General features: G+C 45.3%; 2 protein-coding genes across 3 annotated transcripts in view; both read right to left on the reverse strand.

Moving 5' to 3' along the window:
• Positions 1-1,646: 1,646 nt before the first annotated feature.
• Positions 1,647-5,919, reverse strand: skor1b (SKI family transcriptional corepressor 1b). Its single transcript, XM_066701220.1, has 2 exons — positions 5,535-5,919; positions 1,647-3,798 (listed from the first exon to the last, which is right to left on the reverse strand). The coding sequence occupies exon 2, from the start codon at positions 3,786-3,788 to the stop codon at positions 1,986-1,988; it is 1,803 nt and encodes a 600-aa protein (XP_066557317.1). The 5' UTR covers positions 3,789-3,798; positions 5,535-5,919; the 3' UTR covers positions 1,647-1,985.
• An 11,715-nt stretch (positions 5,920-17,634) lies between these two features.
• map2k5 (mitogen-activated protein kinase kinase 5) overlaps positions 17,635-26,669 on the reverse strand; it is a 65,145-nt gene continuing 56,110 nt past the window's right edge. For both annotated transcript variants that reach the window (XM_066701222.1, XM_066701221.1), the window contains one exon: positions 17,635-19,911. In XM_066701222.1, coding sequence (XP_066557319.1) covers positions 19,795-19,911 — 117 coding nt within the window. In that variant the 3' untranslated portion in view covers positions 17,635-19,794. The remainder of the gene's footprint in view (positions 19,912-26,669) is intronic.

Below are 26,669 nucleotides of genomic sequence, written 5' to 3' on the forward strand. Positions count from 1 at the left end.
CCCCCCCCCAACAAACAAACAAATAAACAAACAAAAACAAAACAAATATAAAACAAAAACCAGGGACGTCACCATTTGCAGTGTTAAATCGACGATAAGCAAACAAAAAAAAATACTTTTAATGTCTTTGTATCACATTAATGCGTTAGACAAATATAGCGCCAGGCTAGTGTTGTAGGTTTGCGGTTTGACAAACACTGCGATGCTGCTGTTTGAACTCAGATTTTGTCAGATGCAATTCAGTTTGTAATCATTTTTGCGAAGGCGATTATGCATTCTTGTTTGCAGAGAAAAGGGGAGAGACGGTGGCGGGCCTGTTTACCGTTGGTGTCCGCCGGGCTGTTGGCGTAACTGCCGGAGGAAGCGAAGGGAACCGGGGCGCTCAAGGACTGCACCTGATCTTCCCTTTCATGTGTGTACACCTGCAAAATTAACCCGCAATTAAACATCATTATCCGCCATTCTCTTATTCCAGAATAGTCCCCTCGCCAGCGTCCCGACACTGCCCACCTTCTCTCCGGTAAAATAATAGTGTATCCCTACAAGACCATAATTGGTGTCAGCACATCACAAATTGCCCTGCGGTCCCAAACACGCTCAATACAACCTACAATTAAAAATCTATCTGGGTTCAGTATTTTATAATAAACCCAATTATGTCCACTCAAAAGAAAATTGCGCAAATTGAAAGGCAGTCGCAGAGAGTGAGAGGCGTTTCAGACCGTGTCACCCACTCTCCCGATCAGACCAATTTTAAGCAATTTCAACTGTATTAAATACATTCGGGTGATTTATTGAAGTGCTATTAAATTGCGTAGTGAATATACATGTACAGGTGTTAATATAAGATAGGCGTTCAATACTTAACATCAATAACCATTATTATTATTATTATTATTATTATTATTATTATTATTATTATTATTATTATTATTATTATTATTTTCACAACCCCAACAACCACAACAATACTCTTGATGTTTAGTACAGTAAGTTGATTAATATACCTGTATTCTATAGCGATGAAAACTAAGAATCCAATGTACTTTAAAAACTACATTTTAAATGACAATAAATATAAATGTTTTATAGATGTGTTACAATAGATACGTGTATTTATTGTGATCGTAGGTCAAATGAAAATTGTATTGCACTGTTCCCTGTTGATTTTTAACGCAATGCATTTTGTAGTCCAGGTATTAGCACAGTTTGTGTTTTTGTATTAAAGTGTGGGCCATCTCTTATCTTGACCTGAGTGCTGGATTTGAGGTAAATGTGGCTGAAGTATCGGAGCGCTGTTTAATGCGGCGCATCCAACAATTTTCACTGCGTTAAAAGAGTAAAGGTTAAAACTGGGGGAAACACAAGAACAAACTCAATGTGTGAAAGTCTATACATAATAAGAACATGTTTTTCTATGCTAATGCAGTTTATCCTTGCTTGTGTTAAGAACAAAATCCATTGTGCTAGAGGATTGTGGTACCCATGTGCGAAAACACATTTTGTCAAATTGTATTACTTGTTAATTAATTAATTCGTTTATACATGTATTTATTTTGTGGGTGGATATATCAATTTTAATGTATCCAATTGTCATAGCAAATAAACGATACAAAATGTATGGTCAATTAAACAATTAAAAACAATTAAACAATGAAAACCCTTTATTATTTCTAATAGGTCATTTTAACATAATATTCGTTTCCAAAAATTCGTACGCACTGTATACACGTAAGAGACAGTAGGTAGACATTTACATTAAATGTAAAATTTTCTGGGATACCTGCTTAGGATTTATTCTCTGAATTGATCTGGACTCAGCAGGGATAAAAGCCACAGAAAGCAATACCTGTATCTGATCTCAGCTCACAGTCTCTCTCTTTTCACTCTGGTTTCCCATTTTTAATAATTTCCATTTTCCACACATTTTTGCTATTTTGTTCTCTCATTTTCTTCCAGAACTAATCAAAGATTGTACGTAGATTTTATTTGAACACCGCTGGCTTCAAAACAGAGGCTGTGACTGAACTCACTTCGTAAGCCGCCGTGGTGCTGTTGCTGTCAGGCAGCGGGTCGCCCTGCCTCTCCTCGTCCGAGGACCCTTCACTGAAACTGGCTCTCTGACTGTGCACCGAGGCGGCCCTTAGCTCGACCCCGGGCTCCTGGCTCTTGCCGGGGCTGGCATGGGGAAGGGGCAGGGGTGGGGGGCTGTGGCGGTCCTCCACCGACAGCTGAAGGGACTCTTCGTCCTCTGGGATCCTGTGCGACTCCACGTCCACCTCCGGCTCGTCCACGCTGTCCATGCCTGGTGACACCGACCTGTAACTGGAGCTCTCGCTCATGAAGTCTGGCGAGAGGTAACCCGAGCGGGCCCCGTTGTACGGCTCCCTGTTGCCGTACAGCTTGGCTATGCTCTCGGCGTCTTTGACCACCGGCCTGAAGGCGGAGATGTAGCTGATCTTCCTGGGAGTCATGACCGACCCTTCTGTGGACCGGGCCTCGTCCCCTGACTTGTCCTCCTCGTTCCTGGTGGACTGCGTGCTGGAGCACCTCTCGCTGTCCGCCAGGCTGTCCTTGGGGGTGTTTGTGCTGCGGTCGCTCTGCTCCGATACGTCCAGCTCACTCTGCCGGCTGAGCAACTCGGCCGTGGGCTTGGGCTGACTCTGTGGGTAGGGGGGCACGGGCAGACTGGCAGTGGTGGGCCAGAACATGGGGAATGAGGGGTAGACGCTGTCCTTTGCGCCCGGCCAAAACACGCCGGGCAGATTGCTCTTATTCTGCTCTCCAATCCCCACACTGTCGTCTTTCTTTTGACACAATCCAAAAGCGGGGAATCCGTAGGGGTGCGGGAAGAGGGGCGGTGGGATCTTTTGCAGCATCCCGAAGCTCTTGCTTGGCACGGGGATTACCGGGTAGCTGCGCACGCCGTTGCCCAGGCTGAGGCCGCCCCGCTCCTCCTCGCTGCAGCGCAGAGTCTTGTGGGGGACCTCGGGGGAGCCCGGGGGCAGGCTGCCGGAGCCCTGAGGTTTTAGGGAAGAGGAGCCCCCGCCTGACCCGCTGATGGGCAGCGTCCTCTTGCGGCTGCCCCCGTTGAACATGGCCTTTACATCTTCCCACGCATGGGCCAGATCATCCGAGGTGTTTTTGTCTGTGAGTTTCAGGTGGCGCCTCCAGGAGTTGAAGTTGGCAGCGTCTGGCTGCGTGTACTTGGCTTCCGGGGTGCGGTGCGAGTGGAAGATGAACTTGTTGGGAGAAAAGTACATGTTGCAGTAGGTGCACTTAATGCACTTGGCCCTGGAGCTATTATACCGGGCCGGAATGAAACTCCCCCGGCTGCCCCAGGCGCACTCGTGGGACACGTCGAAGGCGAAGTTCTCGGGCAGCTTGGGTGGGTTGTGCGCCCCCAGGAAGGACTTGCACAGCCTCTCGGCCTCGCGTTTGGTGATCATGCCGCAGCGCCGGGAGGAGATGGGCATGGCCCCCGCCCTCCGCAGGATCTCCAGCTGCACAGGGGTGCACTGCACGCAGGTGATGCCCAGGGCCACCCGCCGGTTGTGGATCTCGTTGTAGCTGTAGTTCTTTAGTAAAGTGTTGGATATCTGCGCCAGGCAAAGCCTCTCCTGACCGTCGATCACCAGGGACACGATGGGCACTCCGTACAGCACGGTCTCACTGACCTGGTTGGGCTTGAGGGAGCTGGAGCCGGAGTAAGGCTGGAGTTCCTGCTTGGAGTTCGGGGAAGAGCTGGAGTCTCGTCCCGCTGTCAGTTGGCTGGGAATCGCCTCCATCCCTGGAAGTCTGAGGGAGCAGGGAAACACTATCAGAAACTCTGAGGGAAGCTCTCTGCTGAACACCACTAACTGCAAACAGGGACATCTCCAGCAGCAAGGCGAGCTATATATATATATATATATATATATATACACACACACACACACACACAACTCTATATTATACATATATCATCTGTGTTATCTAACGGTGTGTTAGAATTTATTATAATTGTGGCCATAAAGATAACTTCAAAGGCTTAAGATTAATAATAATTAAATCGACTAATATTGTTTCACTTTAAACAATTATGATTTTACTGAATAAGAAAAATCACATAATTGTTAACAACAAAATAACTGTGATAAATATCACAGTAAATTCAGATATTCCAATAATAATTAAATACATTAATGAAATGTACCTGTAAATATTATAAACAAAATATCGTCTTTTGAGAAGATTACATATGTGTCTGTATATTTATTTTGTATGCAATGCATACATCTGTTTGAAACGATTGTTTAATGCACAAATTCAACTAATACAGTTTCCCTATATAACACCAACACTATAAATTTGAAGAAAAGAAAACACCCATAATAATAATAATAATAATAATAATAATAATAATAATAATAATAATAATAAATCGTTGCTAAAATTATGTAATGGCAGAGAAATTACCCGTGTCCCGCTCTCCTCCCTTTGGTTAAGTGCTGAAATGGACCTGACGGTGTTTTAAATAAACTCGGGGGCTTTTCAGCTTAATTTCAATCCTCTTCTTTATTCTTTGCCAAGCCTGTTTAATCCAAATAAAAACTAAAGGATTTGGCTTATGTTCTTTAGGAATATTTATGCTGGGGGAAAAAAACTCCGTTTAATTGGTACAAATATTCCTTGAGGTGTTACATCCACAAGCTAACCGATTAATATAATAATCCGACTTCTTTATTCGCGTATGTGTATTTCTCTGATTGAACATCAGAGTCACTGGGTTCAGATGTGACGCATCTCAGACGGGAGTTCAGTTCGTTAACGGTATAAATTTGAACCCTTCCTTAATGGCTTTAGCGAGGGGTGATTACTTAACTGTGCCATTAAAGACTAACACGTAAAAGAGCAGAAGGAACACACTGAGTCCAGCCAAGGAGCTTACAGAGGAGCAGGGGCACTAATCTGATTGCATTGTAATTATATACAAAGATGCAGTTGCACTTTAAAATGTTAATAAAACGCCCGTGCTGTATAATTAAAAGGTTGCGCCCGGGCGCGGCGTATGGATAGAAGTCAACAGAAACACATCTGGACAGCAGGAAGGGTTTTTAGTTTGCTCTGAGAAATAAGTAACGATTGTAGGCTACAAATAGAGCCCACGGGCCTGTGATTAGAGATCTGAGCCAACGCAAATAAAATATATATCTTAATAAGCAGCTGCGTGATCCTCAGAAACGATCACCTGGTGGGATGAGAAAAGAGTGCATGTCGGAACTGTGATGTAGGGTTTAGACTGAAGAGAGAAGCTGATGGAGCAGTTAAGTTAAAGATCAAGATAGGGAAAGGGCAGCCTGTGAGAGGGCGACTAACTTTTTTATTTTCTTTAGGATTTCATTTAAAACACAAGATGTAGACGAGCTGCATTGAATGTACCAAAATGAAAATTACACGCCAAGGTGAGAGTGGAGATGTGCATGCAAACATCATGCTACATGCGAGGAGACAGGGGTAAAAGAGCATAAAATCAGCAAGTGTCAAGATTTTACCTTAATCTGGGTGAAGAAAACCTCCTGGACGGCTCCTGGTGTCTGCAAACAAAATTCAACAAGGATAGTACCAAAAAGAAAAAAAAAAAGAAAAAGAAATGAAGGAGGAAAAGCAGCAGTAGTCCCGAGTCTTTCTGCTTACGAATAGAGAAGTGGGAATCCTGTGTGCGCAGAGGTCTGAGAGAAATGTCTTGGGCTGGTGTGATGTTCAGTTGCAGAACAGACGAGCTGGTTCTCTCTCTCTCCCTCTCTCTCTCTCTCTCTCTCTCTCTCTCTCTCTCTCTCTCTCTCTCTCTGTCAGTGTGCAGCCCCGGCCTCCATCTCGGTCCTCTGTCGTACTCGGTGTGTGGAGAGTAAGGCGAGTGACCACATGGCAGTCCGAGTGTGTCCGCCAGCCCCAGCTCAAGACGCTGCTCTCCGATCAAGTGACAGCTAAAATAATAGCAAGGCACACCCACTTAGCACCAGCATATTTACATTAACTGTTTGCCTTCGGGAGCAGCGGAGACGACAATCACCGCTGTCATCAAGTCAATTAAAATTCAGAGTGTTCCTTTTAATATGGAAAAAAGGAAAATGTGTATATATATATATATATATATATATATATATATATATATATATATATATATAAATGTATGTGAGCGTGTATATATATATATATGTGTGTGTGTGTGTGTGTGTGTGTGTGTGTGTACATTATACAGAAGTGTACTATTCGGTCCTGATGAGCGGTGCAGGTAAGCCGTGCGACAGTATGGTTTAATAACGCTAATAGACTGGACCTGCGGGCCTGATTCTGCTGTATTCATTAATCTGGTATGGGGTGCTTTTAAACTGTAACATGGATCCAGTTTTAGCAGTTTTAACACTTCATAAGTGAGACGCTAAGATATCCAAGAACCTTTAGTAACCGCTTGTAAAGACGACTTTTCTCTCTCTTTACGAGGCTCCGCGCTGTGTGTTCAGGGTGTCAGGTGAGTAAACGAGATTCGTTTACTGTGCTTATGCAGGTATCCGCAGGACAGCGCATTTACACTGCCAGGCACTGTTTCCGATAGCCTTATTATACATACTACATTATAATATTCCACAATGCATCAGGAAATAGCTATATCGTAATTATAAGTAACTACCACTGTGTATGTGTGTGTGTGTGTATATATATATATATATATACACACACACAAACACTGAATAATTATATATTTTATACTGTATTATTAATAATGGTAACGACTGGAAATAGATGATGAAGCTGAATTTAAATCCAGAGAAATCTATTGGTTTAAGGTAAATAACACACACGGATATTAAGTACAGGGACCCCTGTAGAAATTGTAACTGTACAGTTTCTTAATTAAAAATGTTTCAGAATGGAGCTGTCAATCATCACCCCCGTAAATGAAAGACTGAAACTCTGTTTCTGCAAAGCCTCGGAAATAAAAATAAATAAATAATCAAGAACCAAAGAAGAGAAAATCGATGGAAACAAAAAATAAAGGAATTTATTATTTATCGCGTTGTGGGGGCCATCTGCAGTGCCTCTCTCACGGACAGACTAATCAATTCCTGTCCGACAGCAAAGACGCCATGAAATTGGACTGGAAGTCATTGTGGGGCGATTGCTAATGATCTTTGCATGCCACATCATTACAAATAGTAGTAAAACAGAAATCGCTGATTGTTTTTTAAACTTTACATCGCGAATGTACCCTGCGGGCGAGTCGGGACTTTCCTTCGAGGGGATCACCCTCAGGCACACAGACTTTCATTATCCCTCCCTCCTGCCTCCCTCCCCTCTCCCTGTGTCTGCAAATAGAGCCGTGTTGTTGTGCACACAAGTCGCAGTGAGAGCAGATTGTGTATTCAAACAGACTGATATATTTTCGCATTAGTCTGAGCTACGCGCCGGAACGCCACACTGGCCATATTAACTATTCATACACTGATCAATAAGCCACAGTTGACCCCGCAGTGTCTCCAGCGGCTCCTCCAGTTTGCGACCTGGGCAGAGTCACCTGGCGGAGGAAGCTTTAAAACTACAACAGAGACTTGACTGGGACCAGGAGGAAACTGTGCGCAATGGACAGGCCTTCTGCGCCACTACTGCCGGCGCAGAGGTGCGGAGTTGGCTGTGCTCTGCCAGGCTGTGCCCATGAATAACTCTGTGTAAACGGGTAGAAGAGGCCGGGCAGGTTCAGCGAGGTGTGCCAGTCAAACCGCACCTTGCCGCTGCTACCTGCCCAACGTCTTTTACCCGTTTACACGGAGTTATTCACGTCAGCGGTGGCTGTTAAGAGTGACATCAGCACGATTACATCGTAGCGAAATACAGATTAAAAAACGGCACATAAAAGGGAAACAGATTAATATCCCTTAAATGACTTTTACAGAATACTGATAAATAACACCCTTGTATATGTATAATGTATTTTCCAAATTGAACGTTTTTTATTTGTTTTTATTTGCTTTTAATTATTATTATTATTATTATTATTATTATTATTATTATTATTATTATTACTTAACCTGGGATTTGTCTTATATATATACAATGCAGTATTTCCCGGGGCTCTTTAAACAATACCATAACTTTAAGTGTCCTTAATGGACACGTTGATTAAACTGTAATTAATCATACTGTCTGAGCCAAAATGTGAACAATTACCCTAATCAAACAGGAGTTAATAACGTCCACAAACGGCCCCGGGCCACGATTTTGCTAAGCAGACCCTATTGAACTAGAACAGCTTTCGCCCTTAACCAACACACGCGTTACATAATAAAACAGCATTGTTATTGAGATCTTATGGCCGGTCTGGGATCGCGTCTCTCTGTAAATATAGATACATTTATTCTCTGAAGGCTCACCTCGCTCTCAAAGATGAAAAGACAGAAGAATATGTGTATGTGTGTGTATCATATATATATATATATATATATATATATATATATTGGGAACTTTATATAGTTTTTCGTTTAAGTATTGGGAAGGAGTTTAGTTATTCATTTTATTGTTACAATAACGTTTTTGTGTGTGTGTTTGTTTATCTGTATATATGCTGATTTCATCTTTTCTAATTCATGTATTATTTTGGTATTGCATTATTGCCTTTGGGCGTGTATTATTAATAGAAAGTCCCATACACAGTGGTTTTACTGTTTTCATGCGGAACTCTTTATCCGCTTTTTCACTGATATGTGATGTACATTGTTAAAGCCCGCAGTTAGTGAGTATCCAGACCGGCCTGCTTCCCGGTCCAGCGGCTCAGTCCAGCCCTGCAATATTGATGGACAGATCAGCTGAACTCGATCCGGCCTCGCCGTGTCCGCTTACACACACAGGCTGAGATCCTCCTCCCCTCAATAATTACAATTTTATACTGTAATTATTCCTCTCCTATGAATTATTAAGAGCCCACGCTGGATGAGGCATTGTTACCGACAATTCCCGATAATGCCCGGTTATTGGAGCCGGTGTGCTGTTTGGTCCGGGGTTCAGCACCGGTACGCCGATAGAACACCCTGCCCGACTTTAATTAGACCTTTCAGCGGTAATTTTAGTCGAGCCCCTTTATCACCGCGCCGATAGACTTCAATAGGAATCTGCACAGAGGAAATCAGCCGAGCCGGGGCTCCGTGCAATTATTTAAACAAATCAGCATTTAAATATTCATAAAGCATGAGACGGGCTCCACAAACGCGCGGAATCGTTTTAATTGCACGTCCCTGAGCGGGACTGGTACTGCTTCTTCTTCTTCTTCTTCTTCTTACTATTCTTCTTCTTCTTCTTCTTCTTCTTCTTCTTCTTCTTCTTATTATTATTATTATTATTGTTGTTGTTGTTTGTTATGACTGCTGTTGCAACTACTACAGAAATTGTAATAGGACTGGCATAATCAGCAATCAGAAAAAAATGTAATATTGTAAAACATATGGCATTTCAAAACTTGGGTCATATAAGTTTAGAGTGTTAGATCATCATCAATAATGACGATAATGATAATAATGATGATAATAATAATTATTATTATTATTAGTTTGTTTGGTTTTGGATAAGCCTACTGTAACACTGAGGAAGAAAACGTTTTTGATTGTTTCATTAAAATGTTATTTAGTACATAACTCGTTTATTAATGTTGGGTTAAACTATAGGTTGGGTTTCGGGTGCTTGCGTATTGTCTGCAAAAAATACTAATATAAAAGTAATATAAAATAAAATACAGAAGAAGATTCCATTTCAGGATTAAACACCTGCTGAGTGTAAGGTATCCGCAGCAAGCTCCGAGTTAAGTAATCAGTGTTTATTTAATTAAGAATAAATAGAGTAATTAAAACCAAATTAATACGATTAGTCTGCTAAATAATGTAGCGTGTGTTTTCTCGTGTCCCTCTGTAATGCAGATAGCAGATACTTATAAGCGACTGAACGTGAAGGATGCATTTGAAGCTGTGGCGTTTCTATATTATTATAGTTTTTTTTAATAAATTTTCATTAAAAAATAAACAGAATTTTGCTTTATGCGTTATTGGTTTAATGATATTTAAATATAATTTACATTCTAATCATGTTTGCCTTAAATTACTAAAAAATAAAACAAATTATTATTATTATTATCATTATTATAAATAATAATAATAATAATAATAATAATAATAATAATAATAATAATAATAATAACAACATAATTTTTCCATTTTATTGTTTTGAAGGTTAATTGCCATTCCTTCCCGTAGCTTTTGGAGTATCTTTTAATTACAGTGGAATACATTTATTTTGTATATGAAACAAATGATCATGGAATTAAGTTTGCATTACGCCATATGTCTGTCCATGAAGAGCAGAGGGCGTGTGCTGAACAAGAACAATAATAAGAGACCACGAAAGAAAGAAAAATATTATTAATACACCTTGGGATCGGGCGGTAGCTATAGACTCTATGTACGCCATATGTTTACCTATATAATGCTTCACAAAGCACAAAGGTAACTTTTAAATAAGTGCTGCGGCGGTGGCGGTCTAGTGGCATAAAGCAGCGAGCAGCGCGGTTATATGGCAGTGCTGGGGACCCATCTGTCAGAGCAGCTCGCCGTATTTAAGTGAATGGGTCCGTCCTTTTGTCCGCGCTTTCCCTTTCATCCTCTGACGTGCTGCAGGTCAATGGGAGATGTGGTCGCTGGAGAAGACGAGCGGTGCTAGGGCTCTTTTAACCCCCTCCACACACACACACACACACACTGCCTGTATAATAATTGTCACAACATTTGTGATGATGATGATGATTATTTACAAAAGTAATAATAATTATATTCACAATGTCATCATTATTATTATTAGGAGTATTATTAATAATAATTTAATTCACTTTAAATTATGGAATTGTTCAATAGATCTAAAGCGTCAAATTCAACCCAATTCAAAATGAGCTTCATGGCATGACAATCTGACACAAGTGTTGCTAAAGCATTTACAACTGACATTTGTATGCCCCTTTTCGCTATTTCAGTTTCACAACATTAACACTGCTTAAGAAAAGCTCCCGGTGACCGTACTATATTGTATTTTACTGTATGTATGTATGTATGTATGTATGTATGTATGTATGTATGTATGTATGTATGTAGGCCTATTTGTTTTGCAGAGCGGAGTGTATGGAGAACTAAGGGGCGGACACAGAACAGTCTTCCCGGTGTTTTCAATGACCGGACCCCCCCCTCCCACTGTCCTGCACGGCCCTCACACTGTATATATAACACACCCCAACTTTTGTAAAGGTGCACTTAATCTGACACATTCATTTAGTCCTGCTTTAAAACGTCTTTGCCGATTCTACAGGTGACCCCGAGACAGAGGTGTGCTAGCGCGCCCCTCCGTGTACCGCAGTGAAAATGTTTTTACCCCCCCCCCCCCCCACACACACACACACAAAGAACTTACGTCGACCCTTCCGCGTTTGAGAAGGGCCGAGATTGAACAAAAGTGTAAATGCAAATAAATCTATCTTCTCTCATTAAATGCCCCCCACCCCCCTGGCGTATTGCTATCGGACAGAGGAGAGAGGGAGAGAGAAAGAGGACGGTGGTGGGGTATCAGTTTCCAAATGCATCAATTAATGATGTGAACGAGGGGTGTAAGTAACATCTGTGCAGGCAGATAGCATATGCCAAATCCAGCCAGGAGAGCCGGACATTGTGCACATACTGCTGCATGTTCCGCTATAATGTGTGTCTGTGTGTGTGTGTGTTGAGTTATCATTTTATTTATTTAAGACAGCACTTATTTAGTTCGCTGGAGAGAATAATGGTTCCCTAATAATAGCAGAATAATATCAATAACATCAAGATTAACATCAGAAAACAGAAGTGAGTTTGTAATGGGGGGGTGCTGCGTTTGAGTTTCGAAGGGGGGTCTCCTTAAGAGACTGATTCACACAAAGTGAGACGGTAATTGGGCACGCCGCTCAGAAACTGCCCTCCAAATTACAGTCCGTCTCACGGCACCGTCAAAACGCGCCTTTCCAAACTGAAAGAAAACGTTTTATCTCGCCTGGCACCAGTTAAGGACTGCTGATCACAAATCCACTCCAATTAAGACACACTTGCTCTTTAAACATATTTTGTTGTTGTTGTTGTTCTTGTTGTTGTTATTATTATTACAATCAAAGTTTTAATTAAGAAAAAGCCCTGCTCGGCAGTACAGTATTACAGCTCCGTGCTAATTTGCTGCTCAGCTCTGGATATTAATTGTGTCTGTTTGTGCGGCCCCGGCAGGCCTCGCGCCTCTGATTAAAATGTGCACTAATGTGCAACATCTCTTTACAAGCTGCCACAAGACAGACACGCAATGCAATTTATTAATTACCCAGCTTCAAAATAAATAAACAAATTAACACCTTAAGCCATAGATTAATTTGTAAATAAAATTGCATTACATTAAATGATAACCCAGTGAGTGCTTTAAAAAAAAAAAAAATCTGGTTGAAATATCACATTAAACAACCACTGGCACCTGACCTGCCTATCCAAATGTGGTTAATTTCGCTGAGTGACAGAGATCCAATTCAGACTGGGGAGAAAAAGAAGAAAAAACGAAAAGAAAAGAGCCACTTTCACCCCAATTGTAATGTGACCTCTACATTATCATCACGAAACAAGAAGCAGGTTAGGGACAAAGACGTTTCTCTGGAACACACAGCGAGACGCCATTCTGTCTAAAGAACTTGATCTGTCAAAGACTCAATCCAACAGAGGATATGGTGCGGGCTTATACATTTTAATATCAGCCTGAAATAGATTCAAATTAACCACGCAGAGCAGGGCGGGGAGTCTGATGCTGTACTGTCCGTCTGCCCGGCTTGGTCACCTGTCCTCACTCGGACCCTTTCAGCTGGACATGAGCCCTGTACACAGCTTACACAGGTCGGTTGAGTTTTTAAGGCTATAAAGTTGCAATGTTCCGACGCTTGGTATTACATTTCTGCTTCCCAGCTCCATTTTGGGGGGTCAGTGCAGTCTAGGCAACCACGATCATCCAGTTGACCTCTCTTTGCTCGGCCTTCTCTGGGACCTGGCTGTGCTTCAAGTAAGGGAGGCGATAATAAGGCTCTCTAATAGGGGCTGTTTTAGCCTTCAGGACAGGGTGGCGGCACAGGTAACGGGGACCGGTGATGAGAGATAACAGTCTCCACCTGTGCAGTATACAGGCCACAGGTCTCCATCACACTGCGTATGATCGGCAGAATAGAAACGCCAACACACAGTACAGACAGTGAAGAGGCAGGGCAGCCTGCCGCACCGCGGATCGATACCCTCAGTGATGATGTTTGGGGAAATAGCTTATCGAGCATTTGACAAGAAACAGGGGCCGCGGTACCTGTTTTGTTTGTATGTTTGTCTCTCTCTCTCTCACACACACACACACACACACTGCTGCTGTCAGAGACTTTCTGCACAGGTGGGACGAGAGGAGCTGGGCAGAGAGGCGCACACCGGGCAGAGAGGCGCACACCGGGCAGAGAGGCGCACACCGGGCGGTTTGTTTGCATAAATCCGATACCCCCAAGTCAGCAGCTTAGTTAACCACAACGGCGGCACTTGTGAGACACTCATGGTATTTCAGTACCACGAACATCGCGAATCGAGGACCCGGATTGTAATGATATCAGCCTGCATTATTTTGTAAATGTGTTATGCCCCCTGAATATGAATCTGGGGGTTCTTGCCGTCTTCTCCAGGAGCTGTGCAAGATAAGAACAAGGTGCATTAATACAACACTGATTGGTTCTGGAAAACATTGTCTCCTTAAAATATTAATATTATTATTATTATTATTATTATTATTATTATTAATAATAATAATAATAATTATTATTATTATTATTAACGTGGATGGCAAAGCAGTTGGCAGCACGGCGGGCTGGCATGGCGCTCCTGTGCGGGCAGCGCTGACCTCGCTCCTCAGCTCCTTTATTCCCGTATTATTGTGCGACAACAGACGAGTTTTTAATAACCGCAGAGGTTAAGGGCAGGGATTAATCTCTATTTCTCTCCCTCTTCTTTTTTGTGAGCAAATAAAAATGGCAAGGCTAATGGTTATTATATAGTATAAACTGACGTTAATTAACTCCAACAATTACAATAAATAAACCAATATACATACATAAATAGATCTGGTAATTGAATGAGTACTATATGTAAAAAGACAAACAATGCCCAACAGTGTGCTAAAATAGCTAACCTAAAAGAAAGCTGTCCTTTATCAGAAATGGAGAGAGAATTCCTAATTACAAGTGTTACACATGTCATCAGACAACACAGAAATCAAACAAACAAAAATGAATCCGACATCTGACAGGTTTGCAAAGCCAGTGAAGACGAGCTGAGTAGCAACATAAACGCGGAAGGCGGTTACAGAAAAGCTTCAAACCTCCCCCGGAAAAAACAAAGGCTGAGCTACAAAATAAATGTCTAAACCTGGCTTTGCAGGAATGAAGTTATTCTGTTCTATAAATTCGGGAGCAGAGATTTAATCGTGCAGGAGTGGGTTCGATTACAAAATAAATAAAAAAACAGAACTTGAGTAAATATATGTATATCCATATAGTCTATATCCTCAGCAGTTTACTTTTGAAGCAGACCGAGCGCATAATTTTTAGGTTAAAACTTACACAGCCGTGTCCTATAAAAACACCGAGCCCTGTCCTGCAGGGCTGAGCTCAGATTGCCACATAAATCACAGCAGTCTAATTCAGTGGAAGTTTAATAAACGCTCCTATTGAAAACGAATGTTCTCCATTTAACAGTTGTATCAGCACCATATAAAACCATGACCCCAATAAATTTAATTTTAGAGGCAGATCAATCCGCTTCTTTTGCTATTGATCCTCGCCGCCCTGCTACACTTTAGCACGCCTAGGTGCAGTCTTTTTCTCTTTCCTTTTACGGATGAAAATAGCATTTCGATTAGACTCCTTTATTAGGAAAAGATTGCTCCGAGAGGATCAGCGTGGCCTGAAAATTAAATGGTGACATTTTAATTACTGGACATTGCTAAAAGGACGATGGTACTGGCTGTTTGCAGGGCTGGCACACCACGTCTGACCCGCTGCACTAATCAACCCGGACGGCTGGAGCGGGTCAGTTGCAACACAACGAGCCACCCCCACTACAGGGTATCTTGAGGCAGGAGAGCCAATCTCCCGACCCGCTCGGTTCGATACTAAAAGCTAATCTCTCGACCACCCGGGTCAAACTCCCGACCAGTCGGTCCAACCAATCTCCCGACTATCCCGAACCGCAACACACCAGACACCACAAACGAAGTCTGTATTTATTTCCCTTCACATTGTCACAGTTCCGAGGTTGATGTTTTGATTTATTACATTTGTTATCATTATCATCATTAAAATAATAATAATAATAATAATAATAATAATAATAATAGACTAATTTAACTATAAATGTATCTTAATTAGCTGAATTCTGTCTTAACGAAATAAATAAAAATGCACGCATTGATAACACTTTCAATTAATAATACTTATTATTATTACTACTATGAATTCTACTATCAGCATCATTAATGCTGCAGTAAATGCTTCCATTACTACTACTTCTGTAGTTAAACAGTAGTCATTCTCTAATGATAATAGTGTTATAGATTTCACAGACACACCGATATAGGCGATACAGGAATATAGGTCCACTGGCACTTGGCATTGGTGCAATACGTATACAGTACAGGCGGAAAACAAAGTGGACCAACGCCAATAACAACGTGAGTTACACATTATTAGCAGCGGGGCTGTAATTTCCGATTAATACGAGTCCCACAACTGCCTCTGAAATTGATATATCTGGACGAGCTCGGCTAGGGTTTCACTCCTAATGGTTACTGGATCACCCTGTCCAGTTGCATTGGCGAGCTGCAGGATCAATGCGATGGCTGTGGGCAGATGAAGACCCGGGCCGGCCTGGGCGCACCGGGGTGCAGGCTTGGCAGCGCCGTGCCGGACTGTAGCGAAGTGTCCCTTCCACTCGGAACATGATGCTATAATGGAATCGCGTCCCCGGGGACATTCCTGAACACAGCTACCCGTTTAGTTATGTATGTGTCTGTCTGTCTGTCTGTCTGGTTATTATGTATACAACTACTGGTAATATGCATACATAACAGATCATATAGTCTGCACCTGCAACTTAATACGGCACAGTACATTATAATACAGGTTACAGTTTATTACAGTAGAGTGTCGCAGTGCAATACAGTGTATTTCAGTACAGTGTACAGTGGTAAAAACATGGCAAAGTGTAGTGTTTTGTATAGTTGCAAAAACACGGTAATTGTTACACAACCTCATAATGTTTCCATATTCAAGTAGATCACTTGGAATCAGTTAACTAACGGTTTTCAGTGTTGGGGTGTATTGTGCATTTTGCAATAGCATTACTATCGTACATCATGGAGTTCCTTATTAATTATTATTATTAGTATTATAAATATAGTCCCCGTTTATAAGTAATAATAATGTATAGGTTAGTATCGCCCCCCTATCTCGGTCTGCCCCCCCCCCAACTCGGAGCCGCAGCCTGTTAGTGAGTGTACATTTGTAAATGAAAAGCAGGCGATCGATAGACACGGGCTTATCGATTAGGGAAAGCATCGCAGACACTAAACAGACCTCAGCCAGAGAGAAATAAGATGAGACAAATTAAAACATCGCAGCTACGCATCTGTGACAGGACGTCACTGTAGTTAGGGGGAGAGAGAGAGGAGAGAGGCAGAGAGATAATAAACAAACAAGCAAACATATAGGTATATAGACAGAAAGGGGCGGATAGGTATGGATAGATATATAAAAACCTGTCCATGTAAAGTCTAGCAGTCAGAGTAATGTGTGTGTTAGGGTATGTGCAATAAACCTGTAGCCACACAATCAAGGAGAAAAATGAATAACAATATAAATAAATGAATGAATCGGTTGCACTGACTGTGGGGAGAGGCCAGTGGTTGGGTGGGCAGGCAGGCGGCAGTACTGGGCTGTGCCAGGGGTCCATCAGGGAGCTGCTCCCTGGGAGGGAAGGAAGGAAGGAGCATTAAAGTCTGGTCAGAGCCTGGACTCTGGATGGCACAGCGCCTTGCCGTGGGCCCAGGCTCTCCTGATGAATCCTATACATCCACACTGGGGTCACAGTCTGGGGCGTATACTCACACAATATGTATTGTTTATATGTATGTATGTACTGTATGTATTTATTTATCTGCGGGGGGGGGGGTTTGGGTACTGCACTCCAGCACAGTCAAGACAAGGTACACCCTGTACTGGTCTCACAGGTCCCCCGGCCCAATCCCAGACCCTGACTGAACACTCACCTGGGCTGGGCTGGGCTGGGGTTAGCTGGACCAGCGCTGGGGGACACCAGGGGGATTCTGGATGGACAGCGGCGAGAGAGACTGTGTGCTACATTTGTCAAGATGTTCCAGAAAATCCTCCAGGAACCTGCTGTCAGCGTCTCAGGGTAACAGGCCCGAGCCGAGAGCGCCTCCTCGCATCCCTGCAGCCTGTCAACTTTACAACCCCGCCAATTTAACAGATCAGAGATTTGCATGTTTTATTTATTTTTAGGGTATTTTCACATTCTTTTTATTTTTCTGTATCATATTGCACACTTTATATATCTTCCAAATACATGTTTATAATGGTACTTACAGCAAGGGCTACAGATGTGTTTTATAGTCTCCGATGGCACGTTTGCGAGCAACACCTACAAACTGGGCACTTGAGTCACAGCCAGGCCTGCGGAAGCCCAGCGTCTCTGGAGCTCAGTGGCCAGCTCTGGACGGGCCCGGGTACAGCCCTGCTCAGCTGGGACACGGGCCAGGCGGTCAGAGGGACAGGGCTGCAAACACACAGGGAGCCAGAATGTGACCCTGCTGCGAGACACCACAGGGGCCGAGCTGGGGCTGAAGGCCTCAGACATGCTAGTTCAGCAGTCAGCTCCCCTGTGCACCAGCCTGCGTGTGTTCAAACTGCACACCTCTCCTAACACACAGGCCCAGGGGCCCGGCTCAGGCCCCACCTTGGTAAGAACGGCAGAGAACGGTTTCAGACAGACAAACACACATTGACACAAAGTTATAAAAATACATACACAGTTTTAACATGTTGAGACCCATAATACAGACAGCAGGCCCCAGCAGAGCAACCCGGAGCGAAGAGATCCCTCTGGGAAAATGCCGAGCTGCAGAGCACCCTCCCTCGCCGAAGTCAGACCACAAATCACCAGCACAGCACTGCGGCCGTCAGACCATGATCCTCTGTCACTCCACTCTGGTCTGTGGTGCTTTTCACGAGATACTATACTATACTTTGCTATAGCTCTGCCTGCTTTGTGTACACCTTGGCTTCCTGTACTAAGCTTGCGGTTTACCCTGGTTACACTACTGTAAGCGTTTGTGAGGGCTGACCCCCACAGTTCAGCTTCAGGCAGTGCGTATTTTGTCTGTACTTATAAACAGACTTTTCATTTATGATTCAAACTCATCACGGAGCTGGGGGACACTAGGGGGACACAGGAGGAAGCAGGGGGGTGGTTCTGCTCTCTCTGCCGAGTGGGACACAGAAGCAGCAGCCTGAGCACTGGTGGAGATTTCCTGAACAGCAGCCTGAGGATGAGGAAGAGCAGCTACCCAGAGGATCATGGGAAAGGTCAGGTGCTGATTCACACATGCAGCGTCAGCGTGACTTTTGGTCCAGCTGTGTCTCAAAGCACTGTGCTGAATACCATGTACAGCGAACGGATAATACCTGGCTTACACACACAGGGGGCGAGGGGACTGCAGCTGGGCCTGAGAGGAAACAGTCTGTTACTGTACAGGGCAGGATACAGCGCCAATGTCGCAGCCCCTCGTCCCACGTGCGGAGGACGAGAGAAATTCACCCTCTTTACAAATAAAGAAAAGGGTTTCATATCTGCCTGCGTGAGACCGCGGCCCTGGGGCGGAGAGTAGCGGCCTCCTGGAGAGAGCTGGGGAGAGCACATCTTCAGAGAAAAAACAGAAAAACCCAAAACAAAAAACAACAATACAAAAAACTGAGACCCCCTGCTGGAAAGGTCATTACAGGTAACAGACAGTGAATAACCCCCCCAGGTCCCCTCTGTCTGTGCTATTGCATGAGGAGTGTACACAGTCTGGGCAGCGTCCTTGTCCTGGGGGCTCTCATTCATGGGGGCTCTGGCCAGCTCCGTTTCTCTGTTTAAACACCGAGTGTCCAGGCCCGGCCCACGCTGCGTCCCGGGAGGAGGCTGAGGAGGAAGAGGAGGAGGAGGAAGGCTGGGCTTTGCAGCTGGACCTGGACCTAATGCTCGGATGCCTTGCTAGAGGAAGCGGTGCCCATCTGAAGATGACGTGGGGAAATGTGCCAGGACCAAAAGGAGCAGGGGGGGCGAGGGCGAGGTTGGGAGTATACTGAACACAGTATACCCCTTCCCCTCCTTCTTTTCCCCCTCTCCTGGATGGCACTGTTTTGGGACGCCACCCCCATCGGCCCGTCAGTCTGTGTGCAAGTTGAGCAGCAGGGTCCTCATGCACTCAGTGGCTACAGGCCGGACACAGGGAGGGCAAATGTCCAGTCTGCGTGGGGGTGGGGGGCAGTGCCAGCCCTGTGTGTGTGTGTTGTGTGGGTGCTGCCAGTCCTTGTGATCCTCAGTCTGCAGGGAGAGTAGGGCCTCTCCTTCTCTCCTCTCTCGGGACACCTCACTGCAGCCCGCCCCCCTGCTGCTGCTGTGCCCGTCTCTCCTCCAGGCTCCGGCACACCCACATGGACACCACCTCAGCGTTGCCATCGTTGTACAGCAGCACGAACGCATGGCCCTGCGGGAGAAGTGGGAGAAAGAGGGTTCTGAAACAAATGCTTCTGGCCGACACTGCAAACGTCTCGCCCACCTCTCTCTCCTCTACCGGAGCAGCGTGCGCTTTCCCAGTTGCTCTTCAGATGCTCTTGAGAAGGCTGTGAGTTAGCCAGGCGGACCGTGGCCCCACTGTGAAGTCTGCAAACAGCTGACACACCCCGTTGATAGGATTAAAACCTGCCAAAGCACCCGCCTCCCTCTCCCTACAGATATCTCCAATTTGTTAAGTGCAGCATGCAGGACTGTCTCCCATTGACACCCCACACCTGTACTGTTATAGAAACAAACAGAATAAAAAGACGCCACGCACCATGACCCTGCATTTGAAGCCTGCTGTAGCTTAAACTTCTCTCTCTCTGTCTCCATCAGACCCCAGCCCCTCGTCCTTCCCTAAGGTCAGTGAGGGGTCACGGGGAGAGAGTGCGAGGGGAGATGTGACAGTGAGTGACGGGGCTGCTAATTTTCTGTGTCAACTCGGAAAATTAGATAAACAATGACAAACCAGGCTTTTTAAATGAACTTGTCACTCCTGGTTTCCTTGATAAAGGGTCTGTAACGGAGGCGCTAACAGAGGCGCTGGGTTAATAGGCCGAGCGGGGCAGAGGGGAGAGAGGGTCTTTAACAGAGCCAAATAAAATCAGGTTTTCATTTTTTTTTTTTTTTTCCTTGTCCCTATATATAAATATATTCCTGTGCCTTGAGGTGGGGACTGATGAAGGAAGAGCATGCTCCTCATGGTAATGCTGGGAGAAGCTGGCTGGTAAATAATGGCGGCATAACCTGTACACAGCGCAGTTTCTCGGTGCTGAGGCCATGTGGGGCGGCAGAGCGCCCGCACACCCAGGTTGCTAATTGTTGAAAATAAAACTTGAAGTGCAAAATCTCTCTCTCTGTATATAAAACTGACTCTAATTTTCGATTATTTTCCCCAAGGCGGCCGTGGGAGGGAGGCTTTGTAGGTTTTAACTCTTTACTGACATTTAAAGCTTCTTCAGCTTTTAAAATCTCATCTCTACTTGTGTGTCGTGGGCTTGAATTTCCTCCCGAGCAGAATGCGAACAAGAGTGTGCTCAAGAAGAATTTAATACAGTCGCGTTGAACATATAAATATATAAATATACATCAATAAATGAGATTGTATACAACTGTTAGTTCATAGCATCTTTGTTTCTTTTCTGGAATTTTTGTATCATTTTTGCAAGTGATAAAGTTTGTGTAGATTTTCTGTTAATGAATACAGTGTGCCGGGGTCATGGAGTCAGAAGACAGAGGTGTGGAGTTGCTGTGTGTGTGCAGCCCCTGTGACACTGTGGCACTCAGCGCAGTGACGCACCGCTACGCCGTTCTCGGAGCTCCCTGCCCACGAAGCGACGCGCTTTCATGGCTGGGGAATTAGGAAATTGTGTTTCACTTTATTGTCGAAATGGGATTGTGTCCCCGTCACTGACCCTTCTCACCAAAGCATTAAGCGCTCTGTGCTCGACTCGAGACGCCATGGAGAGATTGCTCTGAACATGAAGCACAAGTCAGAGTACAGCAGGCAGAAAGGGAAAAAAATAAAGAAAACAAATTACTTTTTCCTCCCTTCTCCTACTTCTACCCCCCTCGCTATATTTAGTGCAATACAATAGATGTAAGGATGGAAAGGCAGAAACAGGGGATGTGGAATTACTGCACTCTTAGCAGAGCAGTCTGTTTCCATGCATGTATGAACTGCTCTGTTGCACCAAATTTGATGAAGCTTTCTGGTGTCACAGTCGACGCGTCAGTCCGCACAGCCCGGCGGCCGACCCGGAGACAGAACCAACACCCCTGTGCCACTCGTCAGCGTAAAAAAATAAAATAAATACAATTTACAAAATCACAAATATCCATGGAACGCACTGGCTGACAGCGCCGAGGGAGCAGCGCCATGGGGACACTTTGCAGGGTCAGCACAGCAGCAGTATCGCTCTCTATCAGCACAGACAGGTGGCCAGCACTTAAAACCAGGCACACGAACAAGCAGAAAATACGGGCTGCAATTCTGCCAGCCGACGGCCCTGCAGAGACGGAGAGATAGAAGCGTCGGGCGTTTTGGTGTTCACTGTGGCTGTGAACAGTGCCTGAGCAACGATCCATCACTGCATACAGGCCGGACAGAGGGGCAGGCAGCGCCGTGTTGTTTTGGACCATGCACTCCAGAGAAGACAAACAAATCACAGCCTCAGTTTACTAATGAAGCCATCAAGCAGACTGTCCTGCTCATTGTCCGGCTAAATCAATGGCAGTTGATTACTGCATCTCAAGCCAGAAGGAGGAGGAGAAGGAGCAGGAAGGGGGTGCTGATTATTCCCCAGGGGTGGAGGGGCACGTAGGTTTGGAAAGGGGAAGTTGGAGTGGGGGGGGGGGGGGAGTAGTTTTCCTGTCTGTCCCTGCAGCAGTCAGACAGAGAGATACCCGTGTGTCAGTGAGGATGGAAGGACACTGCGGGGGGAGAGGAGAGATCCTGGGGGTGTAGGAGTGGGTGGGTGAGGGACAGGTACAGCACCAAGACAGGCAGGCAAGCGGGATGGGGGGCGATCCTCCAGTGCACAGGGCAGGCCACTGCGAGGCTTTGATATTGCGGCTTTGCCTGGACAGGGCTCCATTAATCCTGCTGCCCCTCTAATGGCCAGGCAGGGGCTGTGACAGACGGAGGTTAATTACTGTAATATCGCGCAAACACGCCCCCCCCAGCACCGGGCCTGGTAGCCAACACCTTCTCCCCGGGCCTGGTGGCGCCCCCATCACATCAATCACTCAGGCTCGCACCGAGGGGGGGCTGCGGCCAAGATTAATTACTTTAATATCGGCATCAGAAGCACAGCACCACAACACCCCCCCCGTGTCTCTGTCCCTGTCTCCACCCTAACCCTGAAGACACCCCTGTCACCCCCACTGCCCAAGGCACAGTCGCTGGACGAGCACGACACACACACCTACACGCACACAAAAACCAACACACATATTTGCACACACTGCACAAGAGGACAGAACAAAGTTAAGCGCTGCAGCGCAGAATGAAAGCTGCACAGAGCCTCACAGGCCGCACTGAGGGCCGACACACTGCCACTGCAGGGGGCAGCCAGTGTAACAATGGCTCACCCCCGCCCCACGCCCCACCCACCACCCTAACACACCCAAAGCAGCCGAATGCCCTGACTCAGCCGGGGCAATGGGGGTGGACTGTCCAGTGTGTGCCAGGTCCCAGGACACAGCGCAGAGACACGCAGCCTGACGCACTCCTGACTGCACAGTCTGGAGAGAGAGGCGGGTGTCCTGGTAATTAAAACACCTGCTGGTTAAAATTAAGTATGAGTGGAGGAACTTATTAAGAGCAGAACAAAATAAATACTCCTTGGGTCACGATCTGGCTCACGTTTACCTATCCTTAAAAGAGGTAAAGGAAAAACTCATTTAAAACCGTGACAGCATTAATCACTGTGTCGCATCAAAGTGCGGATAATCACCTGAACACTCTATTAAAATAAAACAGGGGACTCTGGGGATTCTTTTTTTACCTTACTCTTTAATTGTTTTGAGGCTTTGATAGGGTTTTTAATCTAAGATTAATTTATGCAATTTTAAATAACTCTACTTATGATTAATAAGTTTGAAAATTAAAAGGAGTCTGAAGCAATTATAACAAGTGCCTGGTCATCACCTCATTAGGTGGCGTTGGAGAGACAGCTGAGGAATGTGGGTGATGTGGAGGGGGAGAGTTTGGGGGGGGCATCTAGGTTCCAAGGAAATGTGTGGAAGGGGAGGCTGGGGTGCCCCTGAATTACGGAGAGAGAGAGAGATGGAGACAGAGACAGAGAATAGAAAGAAATAGAGAGAGAGAGAAAGAGAGGGTCAGTACAATAACTAGGGCTTTCCAGATTTGCATACTAATGATCCAATCCCACAGGAAACTGGGAGAGGGAGAGAGAGAGAGAGAGATTGAGAGAGAGGACACAGGACACGCTGTGATTGCTAGGCTGACGTTCCCTCTATGGGGCTCAATTCAGAAACGTCTCAGGCACGAGGGCACCTCAGCGCTCCCCACCCCCCCGCAGGCGAGGCACTCTCCACTGAGCGACCGCACACACCTGGACAGGTACGGGACGGGAGCAGGACGACCACAGAGACGCAGATCTGAGTGGAAAGAAGGTGGAAAGCTAATGATCACCTGACCACGGACTCATTCCTTCTAAACCTATTAAAACAGCTGAACATTGCTCATCGCTGTCTGACTGGATCAGTGTGTGCGAGTGTGTCGGTGTGCGTTGCGTGTAGACGTCAGTGTGAGCGTCTGTGTGTGTGCGCACAGCTCAGCCCGGTGGAAAAAAATGCCCATTTTTGGGAGCCCAAGAGAGAAGGAAATCGCTCGCCGCTTCTCATTACAACAGTTCTGTTTCCCTATGCCAGTGTCTATGAAACAAGCCTTCGGTGTTCACCTACTCACCCTTTTTAAAATACACAGCAATAAATACATACCTAAATAAACAATCAACAAGAACGATTAAAAAAATACAATCAGGCCGCTGAATCAGAAGCCACAACAAAAACCAGCACATGATACCTATTACCTGTCCATACGCACTGCTGACCCCTGTAGTGCAGTGGACAGAGTCTGTGCAGTGTAAACAAGCCTTCAATTGGCACTCCTTCAGCTCAGCCTCTTCAGGCAGAGATTGGGGGGGATGCAGCTGCTGGAGTGCGGGTCTCGTGACTCTAGCAGGTCTTGTCTTAATTGCAGTTGTTTATCTCAATCCCCCCTCCCTCCCCCTGGGGCCTGGTCTCTGCATTTACTAAACTTAACACTCATTTTTGTTGAATCCTCAACAGGTTTCAAGGGATCTGAGAGTCGTTGACAAACAACACGCCGGCACGAGCCTCGGCTTCTCTGTCAAAGGAACGTCCTCTCACCACTCCCCCCCCTTCTCCCCTGTGCCAGCTGGGCTGCCCGCTGCCTGGGAGACGCACAACAAAGGTGCTAAAAGGCTGAGTGACAATAAGGACACTCCAGAGGGGATTGACTGAGAGAGAGAGAGAGAGAGAGAGGAAGGGAAGAAGAAAAAGAGGAATATAGAGACAGAGACAGCAAAAACTGAGAGCGAGAGAGACTACACGTACTCGCACACATGCGCACATACTCATTCACACACATTCAGTCCTTCACACACTCACACATTCAAATACAGCCCGGGTCTCCGTAATAAACTCTGATTCATGTATTGCTCCAAAACAATTGACAAAATGTAGCGCAGCCGTGGCCACATCTCAGGCTGCTGTCCAGAGATGAGGGGGCAGGACTGGAGGCCCATTAAATTGATTAGCTGTCATCAGGAACCTCAGGTCAAAGGTCACTTGCCCTGCCCTCCCGACAGTTCTGGGTATTTGGTGGCTGATGTTTAGCACAAAGTGGAGAGGAGGTCGGGGAGAGGTCCCTATTTTACAGTGAAACACCTATTTAAATCAATCAATAACACTTACACCGTCACTATGCCACATCTCTCGCACAGGGTATGCGAGCGTGAGTGTGTGTGTTAGAAGTGTGAGTGTGTGTGTGTGTGTGAGTGTCACAGTGTGCATGTGTTTTAAATATTTTTTATTTTGTTCTGTGCTCCACCCCCCCAGTAAAAATCTTTTGCCAACACTGTCCTGTACCCAGACACAGGGATGTCACAGGATACCCACACATCGGTGCAGTGCACTCTGGGAGAGGACAGAGAGGGGAGAGAACGAACACCACCTGGAGGGACGCAGGCTGGTGGGGGGGGTTGTTAGGTGCTTATTCTGACAGAGGAGTTCAGTCGAATCAGTGAGGGACATGTTACAGCATTATGTACGCAGACACTAATGAAAAGCGCCATGCTCAATTAGCCCTCAGCTGATACTTCACTGGAGACTAACTTGCCACTAATAATTATTCACCACGAACGCACTCACAGCTGATCGAGATGTATCTTCTGTACACACACACGCACGCGCACAGACAGACACATACACAAGAAACACATTTACACTTACATGTGTGTGTGTGTGTGTGTGTGCGTGTGGAGAGACAGAGGGAGGCTATGCAAATGCCAACGAGTACGGCAAGCGAAACAGTTGAGACCCCCACGACAGATTTAAATAAATAAATAAATAAATAAATCCACCAGCTCAGGAGATTGAACACATTAGCGAAAATACTAATAGTAATAATAGCAATAATAATAACAATAATAATCATCATAAAACCCAGGGCCGTGATGCCGAGAGCGACACCATTATCATAAAGATGCAATTTGGCGCTCCGGCTTGTTTTCCAGTCCTTTCCCACCTCTGCCAGAGAACAAGCAGCAGAGATAATAACTATTAGTAAATCACAGTGCTTTGCTAGATCCAGCTGTGCCGCCCGCATTTCCATACAGATAGAATGGGTATATGTTTTTAATATGTATGCAGAGAGAGAGAGCTGTGAGTCAGGGGGGTGGGAGGGGGGGGTTATGTGGTGATAGAGTCAGCAGGAGACACCCAGCTGGCCCTGACACCACGCGCACCAGAGGACACCGAGCCCTGACAGACATTACCCACGACGCCCCCTCTCATCTATCTCTCTATTCATCCTCACCCCCTTGGCATATCTCTCTCTCTCTCTCTCTCTCTCTGTCCCTCTGTCTCATTCTATCTCCCTCCCTGACCAGACAGAGTGTGGACAGTGTGTGCACA

This window comes from Amia ocellicauda, chromosome 4 (assembly GCF_036373705.1).
Source record: "Amia ocellicauda isolate fAmiCal2 chromosome 4, fAmiCal2.hap1, whole genome shotgun sequence".
NCBI classification, from domain to species: domain Eukaryota; kingdom Metazoa; phylum Chordata; class Actinopteri; order Amiiformes; family Amiidae; genus Amia; species Amia ocellicauda.

Bases quoted from the DNA above. Each gene is read 5' to 3' on its own strand.
- skor1b (XM_066701220.1), bottom strand. From the start codon at position 3,788: ATGGAGGCGATTCCCAGCCAACTGACAGCGGGACGAGACTCCAGCTCT.